At 27.9% G+C, this 23,179-nt stretch overlaps 1 protein-coding gene across 5 annotated transcripts; it reads left to right on the top strand.

The window, feature by feature from the left end:
* Positions 1 to 381: 381 nt before the first annotated feature.
* Svil (Supervillin) lies at positions 382 to 23,101 on the top strand. 5 transcript variants are annotated; one of them, XM_083080621.1, is made up of 26 exons: positions 383 to 1,068; positions 1,328 to 1,519; positions 1,700 to 1,864; positions 2,656 to 2,732; positions 4,463 to 4,595; positions 5,117 to 5,360; positions 6,620 to 7,864; positions 8,205 to 8,333; positions 9,533 to 10,248; positions 11,245 to 12,023; positions 12,090 to 12,558; positions 12,661 to 12,747; positions 13,081 to 13,249; positions 13,391 to 13,548; positions 14,056 to 14,297; positions 14,761 to 14,965; positions 15,039 to 15,190; positions 16,103 to 16,567; positions 17,445 to 17,595; positions 17,894 to 18,045; positions 18,492 to 18,761; positions 19,051 to 19,174; positions 20,402 to 20,596; positions 21,114 to 21,391; positions 21,590 to 21,745; positions 22,626 to 23,101. In XM_083080621.1, the coding sequence occupies exons 2-26, from the start codon at positions 1,330 to 1,332 to the stop codon at positions 22,710 to 22,712; spliced, it is 7,038 nt and encodes a 2,345-aa protein (XP_082936747.1). In that variant the 5' UTR covers positions 383 to 1,068; positions 1,328 to 1,329; the 3' UTR covers positions 22,713 to 23,101. The 5 variants fall into 5 exon arrangements, with proteins under 5 accessions (XP_082936746.1, XP_082936745.1, XP_082936747.1 ...); XM_083080620.1 differs by having other exon boundaries at positions 382 to 1,068; positions 4,466 to 4,595; positions 11,245 to 12,558; XM_083080619.1 differs by having other exon boundaries at positions 382 to 1,068; positions 11,245 to 12,558.
* The last annotated feature ends 78 nt before the right edge of the window (positions 23,102 to 23,179 follow it).

Genomic DNA, 23,179 nt, shown 5'->3' with positions numbered 1-23,179 from the left:
ACGTATACTGAGTAAGCGGAATAAGAATAAGCGAAATTGTAGTTTACAGAGAAACAACCATTCATAATGGAAGAAAATCGAATTAAAGAGACTTCAGCAGAGTTCGATATGCATTAACATTAGATTTTGCATATATATTTTGATTATATTTTTCACGATATCGATAAAAGTATAAAATCTCTCTCTCTCTCTCTCTCTCTTTCTCTCTTTCTTTTATCAGTCGTACGAAAATAAAATTTTAATGCTTATTATAGGTAGGATTGAAATTAAAAATGAGAGCAACCAACTTAACGGTCATTTTTATTTTTTATTTTACAACGAAAGGCTCACAAATATTTTTTAATTAAAATCTTACAATCGTCTACAAACGAATAAAAAAAAAGAATCGAAAAGTCAAAGCGGGCGTGTCGAGTTTTCCGGAGCCGCAACGAATCTATTAATATAATCGGTATAAAAAATCGTATCGTATGCCGCAGGCTCAAGTTTCGACTACGAACACGGACCTAAGATTAATTAACAAGCGAGTAGTAGCAAAAGTGAGATTTTGAAAAATGGCGGGACGTTAGAAACGCGCGCGCAAACAAAAGAAAATTATACCGAGGGCATCTCTAGGTATATGTAAGCTCTATGGCAGAATCCGAAATCCGAGTAGAAAGTGTGCAACCTAAACTTGAATATTACAAGTTGACAACTCGACAGTTTTTTCAGCTAATCACGTTAAACGCACCCATTGATATGTGATCGGTTCGATCAGTTCGATATAGTTCATTAGAATGACACCGTTTTCATAAAAATGTTCACTTTTTCTTCAATCATCAATTTTCATTCTTGATGTAAATGTGATATAAATGTTTTGCTTAAGCTTATTATATAAATTATACGATTGTCTCGCGAGTTATATCATTTTATACATGGTACTTATTAAGTAACTGTGATAACTTACAATTAGTCATAATAGTATGCGTCATCTCTGTGCTATGTTCCCTATTGTTCAACAATTTCTTTCGAAAGTTTTCGAAAGTGAAATTATGGCCGCAGCGCAAGGAAACTCAAATTAATTCACATTAAGTGAGTAAGAATTTAATGCCTTTAATATTGAGAATTGTCTTTTTTATAACAATTTTTTATAATTTCTTATTGCTCTCTTCAAAAATTACATACATATGTTTAATTGCATCTACTTTAAAACTGGTAAGCTAGTTAAGAGAAAATCCCAATATATTTTAAAACTCTGAATTTTGATTGCTTAAAAAATATAATCCTGTAATAATGTGCATATGTTAAAGTAGTATTGTAAATAAGTTATAAAAATATATCGCACTTTCAGTAATGGTAGCTACTGGTACCACAGTTTTGATGGCAGCTAGCGAGGAGAATTTGTCAAGTAAGACGGAAAATACTACGACACGTTTGGTGAATCAAAATACTTGTTTGCAAGGTGGCGAATTACAGCATTATGATCAAAAGAACATTGAATCATTGATTAAGGAAGATGTGACTACTTGTTCTTCTAATATTAGTAAGTACAAAAGATTTAGATTATATATATTAATTGATTATATTTTATCAAATTGTACCTTGATAGATTAAAAAATAATAATACTTTAGAATTTATACCAACACTTTTAAACAATTGCTTGTGTAGACTTCAGATATCCTGCTTTTATATGTCTTTAATTTTATGTCTTTAATTTCACAGTAAAGAAGAAGCAATGTAGTCTTACAGCGGAGAAGAATAATAAAATAATATCTAAGATAGAGTCCAAGGAGAATAAAAATAAAAATTGTGCAATTTGTAAAACTACTCAAATTCGTGAAACTAAAACCTCTAGATTACGAGCTGCTTCTATAATGTTATCCAACGGTGAGTAAATATTTTAAGTTATCTATGTTTTAGAAATTATACAATTTTAATTATATATTAATTTTGCTTTATTACATATTTTTTGTATCCCAATATTTTCTAAACTATAAAGTATTTTTCTTTTAGTATATAAAAAAAAATGTGATATTACTGTATCATTTTTTTTCTAGTCTATTTAATAATTTTTTAATGTCTAATATTTATTTTTTCCTATTTGTATTTTCAAAATGTAGATTATATATATTTTATATTATTTGAAATAAAACATTTAAAACATAAATATAAACATATTAATGTATTAATACATTAATATATTAATATTTAGTCTGGATATACATGTATAAACTTGATAAAATGTTATTAACTATGATAAAATGTTATTAATAAGTTAATATCATTCTATGATACAATATATTACAGTATTATAATTCTATTATATATTTGAATATATTTATAATATATTATGCATTGAAAATTTCAAAGGTATAAAAATATATTTTAAATTTATCTAAAACGTATTCATTCGACTTTCCAAAAAATATATTTACTTTTTATATAAAAATAGCTAAAATAATAATAAATTTTATTATCATTTATATATTTGGTTAAATTTAATTCAATCAAGAAATATATTGGTTATGAATCAATTACTAATAGTTATCTGGAAACAATTTTTTTTTCTCTGGAAACATGTAGTGAGAATTGATGTTATCTAACTGACACACACACACACACACATTTATTTATACACATAATTATTATATAGGTATTATATAATTATTTCTTTTTAGAAATGGATGTAACATTATCTAAAAAACGTGGATCAGAAGCTCCTGGTTCTCAAAGGTGCAATTCCTCAACTAAGCAAGTAAGTATTTGTGTATTATTATTTGATAATTACATACAAATGTTAGATATAATATCTAATAATACATAACATATTTAATATTTAATACTTTTTGCTCAATATTTAAAGTCTCTTTGCCTATTTTTTTATAATAACGAAACTAAATAAAAACGTTATTGTATGATGTAACAAAATGTTACTTTATACGCTACCAAGAAAACTATTCAGTATCATCTATACAATAAAAATCATAAAATGATACACATTTTACTGCAAGTAGTATTAGTTAAGTAAATTGCTGTAAGAATTTTAACTATTAATAGCTATAGATTTCAAATGCTAAAATTTATATTTTGCTATCAATTTATTTTTATTTTGATCATTTAATAAACATTTAATTTAAAAAATGATTTTATGTGAAGTGTTGATTGATAATTAAATGATTCAAATACATAATAATACAAATACACAATAATAATAAATTTGTATATCAAAAGTAATGAATAAAATACAGTTCATGGAAATTACTTTTGGAAGAAATCATTTTTTGTTAAATTAAAGGTAATATTTTTTAGTGTTTAAAAATAATAAAAATTAATATATATATTTTTTAACTATTTAACATTTTTGATCCTAATAATTTTCAAAATTTTCTCAGAAATATGTATAAAATTTCAAAATTACAAAATTAAATCAAAGTTACAAAATTAGTATAAATAATAGAATATTAGTATAAAGTGTTTTAGGATTTTCTATAATGATACGAAAGAGAAACCAATTCATAATAATGACAATTTTCTTGCACAATGAATACTCATAAGTTAACGTAAAGTTAACATAAGTTCATAGGGAAAAGTTTTAATACAAAAGTAAAATAATTGTACATACATAAAAAACTGTACAAACATAATAGATACATATCTTAGAAGTTTCTTTTATGCAAAAATTAAGCAATCCTTTCAGAGAATCTGCTATAAAAAATACTTCTCTGTTTAAAAAAACAAGATTGATCTTTATATAATCCTGAAAAATGACTAATTGAAAACAAGATCACTAACTTTTTCCCTCTCAAAATCTTATAAAAATTTTGTCTGGAACATTTTTGTCTATCGAGCTTAGTTTCGAGATATTCAGCTGAACTGTTTAAAATGAAACACTGTACATAAACATACATATGTGTATTATGCATATGTTATATATATATATATATATATATATATATATATATATATATATATATATATATATATATATATATATATATACAGGGTGTTCCAGGTATCTTCCGTCCAAAAAAAAAGGCAGATTCTCTGGCCAATTTAAAAACGATTTTTTCTCAGCGAAAATATCGCGGCACTAATAGTTTTCGAGTTATAAACGATTGAAAATAAAGGTTTTTCGCAAACTAAGGCTTATGGGAATAAAATATTAATAAAGTCACATTCTTTAGTTAATTTTAGGTAGAGTTTACTTTAATAGAATTTTAATTTAAGACTTAGTTAGAAAGATACATGATGACAAAAATTGGGAATATGCAAAAAATAATGATCTCGACATTTTCGCTGAGGAAAAATCGTTTTTAAATTGGCCAGAGAATCTGCCTTTTTTTTTGGACGGAAGATACCTGGGACATCCTATATATATATATATATATATATATATATATATATATATATATATATATATATGTACATATATTATGTATTGTGTATGTATGCAGATATTTTTATAATGTATATTTCTGTGTATAGAAGAATTCCACATCTTTAGATGATGGTGTTACCGTGAATCCTATCAAGGAAAGAGATAAGACCTACAAACGAAAATCTTATTTAAATAAGTCACGTCATGTAGAAGCAGTGTCTACTGATTATTCAAGAGATGGTAAGAAATTTATTAATTTATTATTTTTTAATACTAGGTTTTTTTATTGAAATATTTTCTCAAAATACCGAAGATTGTATAAAAATACTTCTACAAGTATTTTTTATTCTTCTTCATAATAGTATAGAGAAAATCATAATAGAAAAAATATTTTGAAAAATAATAAAGATAAATGATAAAAAAATTTGATTTAAAATCATAAACACGATAAAATCAAAATTACTGCAAGAGAAAATAGTTTTGTGGAAGTTTCTAATAAAAAATATTTGATTTTTATGTGCCATATGTATATATGCGAGTATATGTACGTATACTTTTACGTCATACAATTTAAAATGACTGTTAACTAAAATACTTTAGGATTAATTTTATATTACTTTAGACTCTTTCTCCCTCTCTCTCTCTCTCTCTCTCTCTCTCTCTCTCTCTCTCTCTCTCTCTCTCTCTCTCTCTCTCTCTCTCTCTCTCTTTCCCTCTCTTTCTCTCTCTTTTTTCAATAACTCGATATATATAATTTTTAGCGGATTCCAATGAAAGACGCTTTAGAAGGCAATCTAACAAACAAAATCAAGTATCTGAAATATCAAGTTCTATTGGTTCTTGTAGCAATCATCAAGTAACAATTGTTAGTCCACGCAGAAAGTATATCGATTCAAAGATAAGTGAAGCTCAATGTAGCAATATGAAGAATCTCTCTAAAACTTTCCCATCATCATCTGTTGCGTCTACTGTCAGCACAAAGCGTTCTACTATACAGCAACCTAGGTATATATACAATAATCGATGTATGTACACAAAGGATTTAAGATTAAATCTGCATTTTACATATCTATGTACATATAGAATGTCTTATTTTGAATAATACGATAAAATATTTTGAAACGTAAGGATAATGTTTGAAATATAAACGTTATTTGATATAGAGGATGATATTTTGTCAATAATATATTTTTATTCTAAATGCAGTTATATATTTTCAAATTCAATTTCAATTTTCAATTCAATTTTATCTTTTTAAATTATATTTTTGTTATATAAATCAATTTTTTCATTATTCTTGAATATAAAGTAAAATAAAAAGAAAGTAAATAATGTATAAGATATTTTATGTGTTGTTTCAAAAAAATGAAGAAATATATATACATGTTTGTAGATACATACATATACGCATGCATGCATGCATGTACATAGATATTAAAATTGTGATAGAATTATGTATGTATCTCCCTGGCCATCTACTCCTTGGAAAAAACATAACAAACCTGAAATTCTCAGGAGTTTCTCTCGTACCTAGAAAAATTAGAGAATAAAATTTTGTTGAAATTCAGGGAATATTTAAAAATTCTCTCTTTGATAATTTTGCTTTTATATTATAAGCAGTCGGTAATTTGCTGTAAGCAAATTATGAATTATATATTTAAAAAAAAAAGTGTGTGTGTGTGTGTATTCCTTGTAATTTTCATAAAAATATTAGAAAACGCATACAATAAAGAAATTTATTTTGGAAACTTGCATCAAAAAGTCTTTGAAATATTCTGTTTATCTAGAATTTTAAAAAATATCTGAAGGAAAAATATCTGAAAGATTAGGAAATTTTTTACAAGATTTGAGCAGACGTTCTGAATATACAGATATATGTATAAAATATATTAATTTTTTAAATATGTTTACATACAGAATGATCGAGATGGGATTAAATGAGGAAAAATTGATTTATTTTTAAAGAAACATATAATACTATACAAAAATAAAAATTCTAATTTTTAAAGTGTCTTTTTATCTGGAACAAAACCATTCTAATGTTCTTAAAACAAAATATTTAACTAAAATTTTCTAGGATAACATACATCAATCGTTATGAATAATAATATGGAAATTGTAAAATGAAATACCTTGTATATAAATATATTATATAGATGTTGCATTCATCTCATTCCATTAGTATTTTATTAGCAAAAGTAATGGAAAGAATATTGGAAAGAAAGCGTAACTAATTATAATTACAATTGACTTTCATTCTTCAGTAGTGACGATTCGGAGGTTTCACGCAAAGTGGATATGTTAACGGCGCTAACGCGAGCTACCATGGAACGTGTGGAAAGACTCGCATCTGCTACAGGCCACGCGAATCATTTGACCGAGAAAATGTCAACATCGCCAAAAAAGTGTAACGTGTCGAAGCATGCGCCAATTTCAATCCTTAAACATAAAACAGTCGATGGCGAAGGAAGCGAACGTCAAACGTCGTCCAGCAGTTCCCCTCACGTGCCGTCACCAGTAACTTTCTCGCCGTCTGTCGTGGAACCTGTCTCTCACAAAAGACACGGTATCCTGAAGAAACGGAGCAGTCTAGATGAAAGTGAGATATTACGTCGTCGTAGCTGTTCTCCCGATGTTTTCTTTGCTGATAACAACTATTCGGATTTTCGGCCAATCTTAAAAAATCAAAGGCGATCATCATTAGATGAAATCGTCAAGAGAGATCAGAGTCCTGATCAACAGCCTGCTTCGATATTGAAGCGCAAATCGTCTAAAGAAGATGACAGAGAGGTTCATCAATTGCAATTAGGATTTCCAGAGCCGCAGAGTATTCTAAAACGAAAACTCGCAAACAGTGTGCGCGCTAATAGTGTTAATCATCACGTGACTATTGTGTCGGATGTCGTAAACACGAATGCAGGTGGAAACACAATCGCTAATACGACCACGAGTTTAGTTTCCGATGGTCTTGATGGATCTGAAGTGAGGCCGATATTAAAGAAAAAATATGGCAAGGAAGAATTTGCCGGAGGTGATGTTTCGTCTCTCGAGCCTCGACCTATACTAAAGAAGAAATTAAGTACAGACTCAGATGAACACGAGCATGATAGGCCAAAGAAGACAATTTTAAAGTCTTCACGGAAAAATTCATACGAAGAGGGCGGTTATGAGACAGAGTCAACTTCACCGAGAAAATTGTCCGCGTTGAAGAATCGAGCAACTGAAATCGAGAATGTACGACCTATATTAAAGCAATCGAGCAGTAGTCGTTACCATGATGATACGCGCGACATAACGACGAACTCATTTTTGCGAAAGAGAGCCCAATCCGTGGGCCATGCGCGATCCATCAACGACGACGACTGTGTCGAGTCAATCCGCGTCTTAACTAAACGAAGGTCTCTCGAGTCAAGCTCACCAATCGATGTATTGCATACATCGACAATTGCAAGTTGCAGTTTCACAACCGATCGACCCGATGTATGTGACATCTCCTATGCAGAAAATAGGTATGTTTAAATTAACATGATAGAATGTGAAGGAATAATTGTTTTATTAAAAAATTATACAAACAACAAATATACAATTATGTGTATTAATAATATTTAGAACATTCAAATATCAATAAAATATTTTATAACACATGATTTATTAAATCTTTATTTTTTTGTATCGATAATATGAAAATACTCTATGTCATGAGGAAAGTTGCTTAACAGAATGTCTACTCCCTTAGAATTCTTAAGGATTTTTTGATCCTTGAAAAATGAAAGGGAATTCTCATTTTATTGGAATTCAATTTAAAAAAAAAAAAAAACAATTCTCTCTTTGACGATGCTTGTGTTTCAGAAAACTGTTATGTCATTCTTATAACATTCACAATGCTAGTATACTGGATCTAAAAGTAGGAATCAATCACATTCGATTGTTGCTAAGTTGGTTTTCTCTGCTCAACGCGCCCAATTTTGCTTTTATATTGTAAGCGATTAATTATCTATACTAATTGGCAAATTTGCAAATTATATGTATTTAAAATATATTATAAATATATATCCATCTCTGCTTTAATAAAATATAGAATATGCAATACATATTTTTTATAGTACTTTTTAGTGATAAAAATATAAAAATGTTAAATAAAAAATGTTTTTCTTATGAAAGCTATTCAGTTTTTTTTTCAGTATATTTTTAAATCTTTTGAAACATTTTTAAAACCTTTGAAACTTTTAGAGGAACTCTTTATTTTTTCTTTGTATAAATAAAAAACATTAGAAAACACACACAATAAAAAAATTTTTGAAAGTTGCACTTAAAAGTCTCTAAAAAATTCTATTTACGTAGAGTTTTGAACAAATAAAGTTAAAAAATTATGGAATCTTCAAGAATTTTTTTTTACAAAATTTTAGTAAACACCTTATTTAAGAACTCTAGTTTAAAGATTAGAATCTTGACGTAAGATTGTATTATTATTAATGCTTAAATTCTATTTGTTTTTGTATTATTAGTGAATGAAGAGATGCTTCAATATTTTTTACAACTTTTGTGTGACAAATATTTGTTCCTACATGGCTATATGGAACAAAATTTTTTAATTTTAATTATTTAAGAGTGCATTAATATAACTACATATTTTTTATATTTTCAGTAATATAACTGTATAATGTTTTTTATTGATTAGTAGAAAACTGAAAAAATTCTCTCAATAAAATTCACTTATCTAAATTCAAATTTAAAAAATTCTATGTCTAGCCATTTGATATACAAGCGAGATCTTTGTATATACAATTTTTTTTTTCTACAGCATCACTCCAATAAAAGAATTGAGTCAGATTCTGATTCTGTTGATATGATAGAAAATTTTCTTGCGCTACGCAACATTATTTGAAAATTGGATCTTTTACAATTTATTATAAATAATGTATGAGTTTAGTGATACTTTGAGTCCATGCCAAGTTTAATTATAGACCATCTGCACACAAATCTCAAAGCTACCAGAAATCGAGGATAGTCATGTGTAACGTGTTTATGAATAAACGTTCCACGGTGCTATTCTGTGATTTGTTTAAAAAAATAAATGAGTTTATGAATATAAGTTATTAATATATACGTATGTATATATATTAGTGTGTTTTTATGTTTTTGTTTACATTTATGTTTTATACGTTTTTTTTTTCTAGTTCTGCAGTCGAGGATAGTAAGCTGTCGTGTGGGAAATCCTGTCAAATCAAACAAAATCATATGAATAATGCGGAGGAGAAGAATAAAATGGATTCTCATGTATATTTCGCGAAGCTCGATACCGACATAGACACCGACAATCATCGTGATGGAATAGAGAATCTTACTCAGACAACTGACAAGAAAGAAATGAAAAACAAGGAGGATCGGCGGGATATACAGGAGAATTCTGCTACTATTCATCGCAACAATAGCGTGTCAAAGATGACACAACACTTTAAGGCCCTACAAGAGAAGGTGAGCGCTACAACTAGTGATTCTCAACATATATCTATGCAGAAATCATCTCGCGGTGTTCAACGTTATCGCGAACGTAAAAAGACGCAGGCCTGCGAAAGATTTAACACGCAACCGGTAACTTCTCAAGAGGTGCGTGAGGCAGTTTTACAGAATCAGCGCAACACCGTTGCGTTGAGTATTTCGGGAACACTTGCTAACGAACCTGAGCCATCTAAACTCAGCTTAGCCGAACGCGTGCGACTCTTCGATCAAAAGATCACGACGTCAAATACTACTGCATATCAGAAAAGATTAACTCAGAATAAACGATTATCCACACGTTACAAAACACAGCCTGTAACTTCCGAGGAGGTTGAAGTGGCGTCTCGGATATCCTCACTGAACGTAAATCATCAAATTCAAACCTTAATCGGAGGCAAGTATTAAATAAAATAATATTTGTATCGATTACATTGATAAACATGAAAAATATTTTCGCTTCTAAAATGGTTAATTCTTATTAATTTTGATAAGGAAAAGGAATAAATTACATTTAAAGCTTTGAATTAGCTTTTATTTTTATGATGTAGCTTTTTTAGAATTTACAAAAATATTCAACTTTGTCAAGAAAATTTTGAATTAAAAGAATTTGGATTGAAATCATACATCGAGCCTAAGCCAATATCTAATCTAATGATTGAAACGGAAAGACATATTGTTTAAATTTATTTTGTTTGTTAAGTTAATTAATACAAACCTGGCATTTTGTGAAGCTGCTGTTATTTTTAAACATTTTGCTTTGTTTAAGTTTAATTTTCAAGATTTTAATTTTCAAGATGCCCAATGTATCGACAATTTTTATTATGTATGTGGTGAAGTAACTTTTTCATTTCAGAAACATGTACAATTATTCTTTTAATCAAGACAATATATCATTATTTCGGTTATAAGATAGAAAACCAAGACGAACCTTTGAATGCTTTGCTATAATTCATGTACAGTGAATCTTCGTAATTGGTTGAGAAATAATGTATGGTCAATATCTTTTGTTCCTATCATATGACGAGAGTCTGAAGATCACGAAAGTAATTATTATTTTTCGCATAAAAATTAATCGGGAAGTGTTTAAGCCTTGATATTAAATTAGTCTGCAAAACTTACTAAATTTTAAGATTAAAACTTATAAATTAAAACTTTTATTTTGTTAAAAAGATTGAATATTATATCTTGAAATCTAGAGCTCTTTAATAAAAATATTATCATATTCCTTTTTCTCATATCATTTTTAATAAGAATTGACTAATTTTATAAGGGAAAGAGAAAATTTTTTATACACCAATTAGAAAGACTATATCGATTATAAAAAGAACTTATATGTAAATAAGCAATAACAATTACAAAATAAGCGATAATAACAATTTATTTTTTTCAGAGCATTCAAAAGAATATGAGAGACCACCTTATGCATCGCCGCTTACAAGCATGTTGCAGCAAGATTTACCAAAAAGTATTTTAAAATCGTCCATTGGTTATACGAAAAATCTTTGTACTAAAGTCGCAGAATTGCAAACTGCGAAATTGACAAAGCCTGTGCTCAAGAGGGAATCTGAGGAATCAGAACAACCAGCTATCTTGTCGAATTCCGAAGTGTCTCTTCGTTCTATTCTAAAGAGTAATCTTAACTTGAAGCCCATTCAGATCGCGAATGATGCAACAACATCGAAAAGTGAAGGAAACTCATGTGATATCGAGAGCCAAAATCAAAGCAGTGAAACTGCTAAATTCTGTGAAGGATTAGATGGTTCCGACATAACGACTAATGTGACACAACACAATTTACAATACATTTGCGACGATACGCAAACAATTGTTTCTAAGGAAAGTGATAACGTAGAAAGCAGAGCTACAGTGCCTTCTCATAAAACTGCGATATTTCAGAATGAGAAAATTCTATTGAATGACATAAATAACTGTAATATTGATACTATTTCGAACAATAGAATATTAATGAAACGCGATGATAAGTGGCATAATAATTTATCGATAGACAAATCGAATAGGGTATCGGATCTTCACAACGACAACGATAATGATAACAATGATAATGAGGACAACGAAAAAGGTGCCGATGACAAAAAGGAGAAAAGAACAGTAGCGGAACAAAACGTTGACGACGATGATCAGGGATCGTCATCGTCCAATGATTATGAGGTACATAATATTATTGAGAATGGAAAACATACTGATATTACACAATGTTTTAATTCATTAACCAAGAATATCCATCAACACTTGCGGGATGATGAGAGGTGGAAAGCACAACAACGTTTGGAACAACCGTGTCGCAGTGCGACCCAGGTAATAGCATCCATAGAAACGAGCGAAACGCCGAATGTGAGTATTGCCGATCGATTGGCCGCACTACGTCACAATGGTAACACAAGTTGGAAGCAACGCGTGGCTGATGGCAAAACTAATGAATCATTTGACAAATTATTGAGCACGGAGGAGAACACGATGCTCAAGTCAGGTGTGTTGGCCGACTGCATCGAAAAGTTAGAGTCCTCCATGGAAAGCTGGAAGAGTAGAATCGTGATACCTGACGCGATTAATTTCACTGTTGCTGGTAAAATGAAAGTGGTCCAATCGAAAGATGAAAATTCGTCATTTCTCACGGACACCATAGCGAATATTTCAAATCAAAAGAAAAAAGTACCACGTCCGCAGCGATTCAAAACGAGAAAAGGTGAAAAACGGGAGAGATATTTAATAAATAATAGATAGATTTAATTCTTGATTGAATACTAAATAAGAACAATTGGTGAGAATTATATATATCTTTTCACAGGTGCAGTATCAACTCCTACGAGTCCATGCAAAGATTTGTCTTCAACCATGCGTACGAGTTTCTCTGAACCTGCTAGCGACGACAGCGGTATTGATATAATTTCCATCAAAATTTGCTTTAAATAGCTATTAAAAATATTGTACTTTTAATCTCGCTGACGATTTACATTCTAAAGAGAACGAAGGAAAATATTCACACAATTTATAATATTATTTAGCAGTTTTAACAGGAATATTTTTGTCATTGAATTGTTGGGACAGCTGTGATTAATATTCTTACTAAAGAGTTGAACTAACGACAAATGTGATTTTTTTTTTAATCGAAATATTTTCGAGAAATTTTTATTTAATGAAATTAAAGTTTATTATATATAAAAAGTTATAGATTATTATATATAATTTTTATATGTAATTTTTATAGGTGAGGAGTGTAAAGCGGAACACGTCTTGTTGCCAACTGTTTCGGTACTTAAAACGGATGATGAAACGTTTACCTCTTTCTTTAGCAATGTATCATTGGAAAAATGCGAAACCGAATGTCTTGATTTAGATGAAAATGACTTCAATATAATTGCACCGCAATCCAAATTGTAAATTTGTGCTTTTTATTATCACTTGTAAAAAATTAAAAAAGAAAAGAAAGAAAATAGGAAAAAAAAAGTCCGACTTGTTCGAAATGTTGGTATGCGTATGCAAATATACCTAGAATCTAAATTATATTTTCTCGACAGATTAGTGCAAAAACGAAACATACGAACGCAACGTCGACGAGCCACTTCGAGAAATCCTCTTAAAGTTCTCGCGGCACGCACCGATTTAAGATCAGAATATACCGAGATTCGTACAGACATAGTCGCGAGAACGATCAAAAACCTTAACGTAGAAAAACGTGAGCATATATAAATTCCTTTGCCGCTTTATAAAGGTGTTTACTCTCTAGAAAAATATGAAAAACCCGAAATTTTCAAAGTGTTTTTTGTACCTTAAAAAACCAGGAAATATTCTCATGGAATTTTATTGGGAATTTTATTCAGAGTTAAAAAAAATTCCCTGATTTATTCTTAAAATATATGTATTGCATTAATAATAATTTTGTATTGTATTAAAAAAGTGAAAAATGAATATAATTTTGTATTCCATTAAAAGAGTAAAATGTCCTCTGAATTAGATAACATTTATTTATCTAAATTCGTTAAAAAATTTTACGTCTAACCACTCAATATATATTTTACAAAATTGCATCAAAGAAATATTTAAATCTTTATTTTTTTATCTGAAATTTTGAATAAAGATGAAGGATCAGGGTATTTTTTTGCAAAATTTGAGATTAGACACCTTATTTGCACATTTCAAAATGTTTCAATTAAGATTCAAAATTTTTTAATTAATGTTTCAGTCGCAAAGAATTCTTCCTTCTCTGTTGAGGCTCTCGCTGGTTTAGCGTCTACCGAAGACTTTAGCACAGTGACTCTGAAAAATATATCAGAAACAAATGTATCCGCGAATAAATTGCAACCATATAAAGATATAATGTTGATATTAGTTAAAGGAAGACGACATGTTCAAGTTAGAATGATTGAGCCTATCGCCGAGAGTATCAATAGCGGTGATAATTATTTATTAGTAACGAAATCGGAGGTAATATATAAAATATACATATATAAAATAATAAAACACAATACTAGTTGACACTTTCATTTTTTAACAAAATAAGTAGCAATATAGAAAATATATTAATCATTCTGAAATAATATATATATCAAATATATAATGATCATCTATGATGATATATACATATGGTGACTATATATGAGTCAGATCTATAGGGTGTTCCATTTTAACTTAGACACTGTAATATATCTTGACTTTGATAACGTTATTCAAGATCGTACTAATATTACTATATGATGCGCTACTTAAAACTTTACAATTTTTGTATGGAACATTTTTTGCATTGTTTTCGAGATATTACAGTCAAAATAGAACACTTTGTATAGTAGATTTGTATTAGAGTGTAGAATATCTATCGATCGGATTTTGTACTTTTCTTTCCTTTTTACTAATTACTAATAGTTAATAAAATTGGCTCTCGGCATCACAGATTTTCAACTACATAGGGAGATACAGCAATATCATTGAAAAAACCCGTGCCGTTGAGATCGCGTTGAGCATTCAACAACGAAAGGATCTAGGTTGTCAAGCGACTAAAATTATTTCTATAAACGAAGATAAATTAAACTGTACGAAGGATGAAGTCCAACAATTTTGGAAGTATCTTGGTGTGTTCAATAATGAAAGACTCAATGGTATGTCTTGCATTCTTTGTTTTGTAATGCAACATTATATTTTTTTATATGCCCATCAATAATATTATTATAGTTGTCGAGGCTGGCCATCCTGATGAAGATGAACTCTATGAATCTGCTATTATCGATACAAATATGGTATATGAATTGAAAAATGAACAGTTAGTGCCACATGAAAAGTTCTGGGGTACATTACCTAAGATTGAAATGCTCGATAAGAACAAGGTAATTGCTTATTTCATCTTAAAATACATAAAATAAATAAAATATAGCGAGAGAGAGAGTTCTTAAAATATTAAATGGGTAAAAGCGCTGAATATATATTGGGTAAATCATTACGGTTATATTCTCTATTCAGAACTTTTACCAGTAAATGATTAAAATATTTTAAAATATCTTAAAAAGATTTTACATATAAGGATTTTTACAGAAAGATTTAAAGATATAAAGATTTACAGAATTCAATATAAAGTAATGAATTTTGAAGAGAATAATGAAATAGTGAAAAATGAAAACATTCTATTCATTCATATTGTGATTGTTCTCAATTATTCAAGGCAACCAGAACTGAGGGTTCTTTTTAATTAACCAATTAGATGTCCTTAGAAAAACGATTTATTTTTATTTTGTGATTAAAGAATTAAAAAAAATAAAAAATAAAAATATTATGAAACGTATGTAAAGTATTTTTTATATCTACATTTTACAATCTCCAAAATTACTGCTGAATAAAAAATGTCGCAAAGATTGCTACTTATAATTACACACTTGCATACTTTTACAAATTTCATGTACATTAAAACTTTAATTATATAATAGTTTATCGTTATCGAAACATCTCGGTTGTGCATGTCTAAACAATAAATTTTTTGATAATTTGTTTCATTTCTCTTTCCCTTTCTTCCATCCTTCTTCTTTCTCCCTTCCCCCTTTCTTCTCTCTCTCTCTCTCTCTCTCTCTCTCTCTCTTTTTTTGCAAAATTGATTGGATATGCTCAAAACCGGAAATCTATTTTTACATTTTGGCTTAAATTTCATTTAAAAATTGTCTTCCTTTTGCCTTTTTTTACGTCCTCTCATAAGAAATACATAAGGCATTATATTATGTTGTATGCATTTTTTTATGCTTCTCGCAAAGATCCTAGTGTTTGACTTTGGCACCGAGATGTATATTTGGAGTGGTAAAGGAGTTACGGCGGACAAAAAGAAGCTCGCCACACGACTTGCCACGGAGATGTGGAATGATGGATACGATTACAGCGAATGTACTGTTTGTCCGATTAACGCGGCTCATTTAATCGGTAATCGGACAAGTCCTAGTTCATCCGTAAAATCCGCCAAGAGCAGACCTGAGTGGTGTTTACTTGCTAAACTGACACAACACGTTGAGACGATACTCTTCCGAGAGAAATTTCTCGATTGGCCTAATGTCACAAGTGTGATAAAGGCGCGAGGTCGAAAGGACAATATACGACAAATCGATGGTGTTATAAATATACACTTGGATGATAACGACGATATGTGGTTACCGAACACTACTTCAGTTGATCTAATCTTAGAAGGATGTCATTTAGGTAGAGGCACTGGTTATTACGATAACGAGGTAATTTGTCCTTTTATTAGTATAATGTAAGAAATTTTTTTTCTTCATTTATGTATATTAAGTGTATAAATAAATTATTCACAATTTTTTATGAATATTAAATTTTATAAAAAATACTGGAAAATTTATTTATACACTTATATATTGAAAACAAAATATATAAGGTATCTGTTTCTTGGAAAAACATGAAAAACGTGGAAAACGTCTCAGGAATTTCTTTTTTATATCAGGGAATACTTATGGAATTTTTATTGAAACTCAGGAAATTAAAAAATTTCATATTCTCTTTTTATATCTTTATTTCTCTCAGTTTATTCTTATAAATTATGTAAACAATCAATAAGCCAAGTCAATTATGTATTTAGTGTATATTATAAATATGTATCTATTTGTGTTATATCTATACGTTTATATATTCAATGTATTAAAATATTGTTACATGCAGTATATACTTTTTATTGCCATTTTTAATGATAATAAATAAAAATATTATGAAAAATGTTTATCTTACAAAAGTTTATTAATTTTTCTTTTCAGTACATTTACAAATCTAGAATTTAAAATTTAAAAGGCTTTATATTTTTATTTTGTATAGGTGGAAAACACATTAGAAAACATACATATAATAAAAAATTTATTTTGAAAAGTTCATTCAAAAATCTTTAGAATATTTTCTTTATCTAGAATTTTGAACAAAAATACTTGGAGGATCAGAGAATTTTTGAAAAAATTATAAAGTAATTTAATTAGATTATTAATAAAGACATAAGCGCTTTTAATTTTTTAATACACTTTCGTTTATAAAAAAATATATATTTATAATCAATATCCGACTAATTACAAAACTAACTAATAGTTTCATTTTATTTGATTTTAGTTAAGGAAAGAGTATGTCGTCGTTACCACAAACGTGATGGTATGGCATATCGATGAATTCTCGCATGCACTTTTAAATGAATCGTCTATTGGACAATTCTATTCTGGTGATAGTTATATCATTCAATGGATGTACTCTGTTACTATTACTGGTAAGTCTTTTGTTATATAATTTCGTGGAATTGAAGAACTTATTTTCAAAGCGTGTTTTAAATTCACATATTTTTTTAAAATATTTAAAAAAGAAATGAAAAATTTTTTACCTTTAAACTTTAACTTTGTAATATAATCTCTATTTTCTAATAGTAAGTTTAGAAAAGTTTATAAACTTGTAGTTTATAAGCTTTTTATGTATATGTTTGTGTAAATTTTTTTTAATTATAAGAGTTTTAACTTTCTTAAAGTATACAATTGTTTTTACATGTTCATTTTTGTTTTTTGTGTTCATAGGTAGGGAACTCACTGGTTTGCCGTCTAAACACTTGGCAAAGGGTCGAGATAGGTCCGTATATTTTATTTGGCAGGGCAGAAATGCATCTTTGAATGAACGAGGTGCTGCAGCGTTGCTAACAGTCGAATTGGGCAATGATCGAGGCCCTCAGGTGAGAATAATAAAAAACAATCAAATATGTGCTACTAGAATTATTTCATTTATTTGATAATAAAGAGACTTCTATCGATATAACCATAAAGTGCAAATCTGTTTTCTGTATATTACACAAAAATCGCATTATAATTGTGACGTGCATAATCAATGCAAAAATTGCGCTATAGAATAACTTAGGAAATTATTATCAGATTATAATGACAAGATGTCTTCCTGGAAAAATATGGAAAACCTAGAATTTCCAAGGATTTCTTTTGTATCTGAAAATATCAAGGAATTTTTATGAAATTTTATTGAGAAGGAAAAAATTCTTAAAAAAAATTCTCTGTTTAATAATTTTGAAATATTGAAAGTGCAATATATATTTTTATTGTAATTTTTAGCGAAAGATATTATGTAATTATATAAATATTCCGATATATGGAGGATTTATATTTACAGATTCATGTTGTCCAAGGCCATGAATCGGCTGCATTCTTAAATTTATTCTCTGGAAAAATGATAGTGCACAGTGGTAAGAAATCTGAGAAAAAACATGAGAAGTGGAGATTGTACATTTGTCGAGGTACTTTAAGTTCTGAGACATTTTTGATTGAAGTCTCTTGTAGCACTCGACAATTGAGAAGTAGAGGTTCTTTTGTATTGTTAAACACCGAAAGTGCAAAAATATACGTTTGGCATGGAAACAACTCATTACGCCATATTAGAGAGGTATTTTCCATTAATTTCCATAAAGATAATTATATAATAAACGTACAATATTAATTAATATTTATGTGCACATGGCTATAGAGTTTAATGCAATAAATCTCGCATTTTGCGTACTTATAACAAATATAAATAATAGAAGTTAAATAGTGGTAGTTTTTTTTTTAATTTTAATTTTTATATCATATTTTAATTTTATTTCTTTTTCTATATCACTTTGTTTTTGTTTTTTTTCTCTGAGATGTTATTTTATACACAGATTACTTTGTCTCATTCTTTTTCTCTTCTTTAGAATGCAATAAAAGCAGCAAATCAATTGAAGAAAAATCGACCCGAGGAAGTCGAATTGTCAAACAAGGATAATATACAAATTCATGAAATTTATGAGGGTTTGGAACCTGAAGAATTTAGTAACGGTAAGTGATCTTTTTAGTGAACATTGCGCTTTTATGATAGAAACACGTGTGCCTTTATGATAGATTTTAATTATAAAATATTTTGAGGTCACTAATGTTCATAATAATAAAATCATTGTCTCAAAAATATATTATTTTTATACATGTTTTCTCTAACTGAAGCACTTAGAATACTCTGTTTCGTATCATTAAAGAAAACAGATGTTCTAAGTGCTCGAGTTAAAGAAAACATCTTGTGTATATTTACAGGTTTATTTTGTGAGAAAGACATTAAATTTCTAGCAAATTGAATTCTATATGATTTTTTAATATTTTCAAATAATATAAATATAATATTATAATATCAATCATAATATATATATATATATATATATATATATATATATGATTTTTCTTACAATATTTAATGATGGAAGAATAAAAATGTTATGTAAATGAGAAATGATTATCTTATGAAAACTAATCAATTTTTTTGGTAATTATTTACTTATAGGGACCACACATTTCCCCAATAATTCTTATATAGGTTATCAAGATCATCATTCTTAATAATGTTGTGAAGGTTTTAGGTTTCGGTGATCGCTGCGTATTAAAAAGTTATAAATAAAAAACGTCTAATGAATAATGTAATTTCATGATACCATATATAGACTGTACTTTGCAAGACGAAGCAAAGTTCACTCAGCGAAGGTCAAAGTGAAATGTATACGGTGTCATAAAATTACAAATTATCCATTAATGTTTTTTGTTTATAATTTTTTAATAAACAATGACCGTCCATTAAAACCTTCACAACATTACTCAGAGTGACAGACTTTGATAACATATAAATGAGAAGTGACAATTATATATTAGAAGAATTATATAAACTCGAGAGATGGTCTCTATAAAGTAAATAATTATTAAATTCTCTTTACTTGGAATTAGATATAAAAATATCTGAAAGAAAAAATTTTCAAGGAATTTTTTTGAAACAAAATTTTTTTGAAAGAGTAGGAACCCTATACACAATATATTTCTCCTTAAATTAAATATTTAAAAAATAAAATTCTGGTGTAGAATTATATATTTACAAATTAATTAAGAACACAATTTAGATCTTTTTCTCCTCTGTATGTAGCTCTTTTAATTTTAATTTAGCAATCTAAACAGACAAAAAAATGAAAAATATTATAATGTAGAATAATGTCGTTTTTTTTTAACAACGCATTATTTTGTATTTCTCAGCATTAGGTGGTATGAATAAAAAATTATACTGGTCGTTGGAAACGTCTGAAATAGAAGATCATACTCCAAGACTTTATCATCTATCGAGTATTTCTAAAACCTTTCGCGCAACGGAAATATTATGTTCCCATCGTGCAGATCTCACGACACCGTTTCCATTTTCACAGGATGATTTATATCAAGCGAATCAACCAGGTATGATATTTTTAAAAGTGCACTTCAAATATTAATTCGTGGATAAGCATCTAGTCGGAATCCTGGTTTGAAAAAAAATTTTTATTTTATTTGACAATGAGAAGTATTTTGTAATTTAATATTTTATAAAATAAACTAGAAGCTTCTAATGTATTTTTTTAAAACTTTCTTTCCTATCAGCCTCACTTTTCTCCTTTTTTGTTTGTTTTTTGTTACAAATTATTACAAATTGTTATTGTTACAAATTAACTTATGAACTAAATACAAACAAATATGCTTTCTTTAATACATTAAAATGATATTAATAATGATACCAATAATGTATAGCCAACTCTGTTACATTTTTATTTGCGACATTTTTATTTTTATTCTTTTTTATTTTTTCCAAGTTTTAGTTATAATTTTATATATTTCAATAATTTTTGAAATAAAATATGAAGATTTTATTATGAAAATTTTTAGCAAAATTATTGATTTATATAACATTCTTATATCGAAATCTGCAATTCTCTTTCAGCCTTATTTTTATTGGATGACAAAAACGTGATTTGGATTTGGCAAGGATGGTGGCCTGATAATGGAACGGAAGATCAGTCTGGAAGTAAAACTGTCCGTTGGCAGGCTGAGAGAAGAGCAGCGATGACGTTGGCGATACGATATTGGCGAAAGACTCGAAACGTGCAAACAACGAATCTACCAATATATTTAGTATGGGCTGGTTTAGAACCTTTGCAATTTATAAATCTCTTTCCTGAATGGATGTATCGGGATGATGTTGCTGAATTAAATATAGAAGTATGTTTAAAGAAAAAATATATATGTGTATTATATTTTTTCTCTGTTCAAATCTTTTTATATTTTTTTGTATTCTGCTAGAAACAAGGATTTAATTTTAAAGTAATAAATCCGTTTTTCTATGCATGTATGATTCATCATATTTCAATGTATGAAATTTATGTATTATATCTAATGTATATTTATTAAACATATCAGGATGGCCGGAATCCAGGGGAAGTGTTAACTGCAGAGAATGAATTGGCTCGCTTAACGCAAAGCATATATCCTCCTGCTCAGTTATTGCAAAGACCTTTACCAGACGGAGTCGATCCTACACGTTTAGAATTGTATTTATCACAACAACACTTTCAAGTTAGTATCATGTATACATATTTGATTATTTATGATTTGTGAATATAAACTATATATATATATATATATATATATATATATATATATATATATATATATATATATATATATATATATATATATATATATATATATATATACAGGGTGTACGGAAAATCGCCCACAATACTTCAGGAAGTGATTCGAAACCCAATAAAAAGATGGAAAAAACTATATGAACATAGGTCCGGAAATAAGTCATTTCCGAGTTATAGCTACTTTTATGTTTAAAAAATCGTAATTTATAGCCCGCTTCGCATCCCACTTTTTTAAATTTAAAATTTAAATTTGAATTTAAATTAAAAAATTTAAATTTAAAAATTTGAATTTAAATTTTTAAATTTGAATTTGAATTTTCAAATTTAAAAATTTAAAATTTAAATTTAAATTTTTAAATTTGAATTCAAATTTAAATTTTTAAATTTAAAAATTTGAATTTAAATTCAAATTTAAAAATTAAAAATTTAAATTTAAATTAAAAAATTTAAATTTGAATTTAAATTTAAATTTTTAATTTTTACATTTGAATTTAAATTTAAAATTAAAAAGAAATTTAGAAAAGAGATGCCAAGCGGACTATAAATTACGACTTTTTTAATATAAAAGTGGCTATAATTCGGAAACTACTTATTTCTGGACCTATGTTTATATAGTTTTTTTTTCCTTCTTTTGTTTTATCGTATATAAGGCAATATATATTAATGATATATAAAAACTAATAAAATGCTTTTTGTTATATTTAACAATAACATATAAACAATATTGATAATAACATATAAAAATAATAACATATTAACAATTTGTCTCAAAAAAACTATAGATGATACGTTTCATGATTTAGGAACTATTGGGGATGAGCAAGGAAGAATTTCAACAGCTTCCAAACTGGAAACAAGTGAATCTTAAAAAAGAAATAGGATTATTCTGATTGATTGTTTTGACTGTCTACACTGCAATCAATAACTGTCTTTGCAAAATGTTCAAGTTTTTATTGTTTCCGATATTTATAACTTGAAAATTGGAGAAAACTGTTTCTAAATGTGTTTTTGTTAAAACTTGCCATATATAGAACGAAATATTTCGATCGAGTATGTTAACGACGATAAACCTAATATAATAATTAACCGAAGATTAAAAATTAACACGGGTCGGAAACATTGCCAGCGCTATTTGAATTATGACGCATATATATAATGATATATAATAGGCATACAAACACAGATAATTATATATTTTTAATACCTGCTACATGAGAATCTGCTTGCGAACATTTTCTTTATATTTGTATAATCTTTATAAATTTGCGTATGTGAATGATATGTTGTTCTACCTTATTCCTTCATGTATAATATCTATGTATAAGATTCATAACATATTCTGCATTTTTAAATACTA

Source organism: Camponotus vicinus, unplaced genomic scaffold (assembly GCF_025532165.1).
Source record: "Camponotus vicinus isolate PSW18456_S1 unplaced genomic scaffold, iyCamVici1.0 SCAF_10, whole genome shotgun sequence".
Classification (NCBI taxonomy): domain Eukaryota; kingdom Metazoa; phylum Arthropoda; class Insecta; order Hymenoptera; family Formicidae; genus Camponotus; species Camponotus vicinus.
Note: the sequence above shows the minus strand (reverse complement) of the source record. Positions and strands in the feature narration are given on the sequence as shown.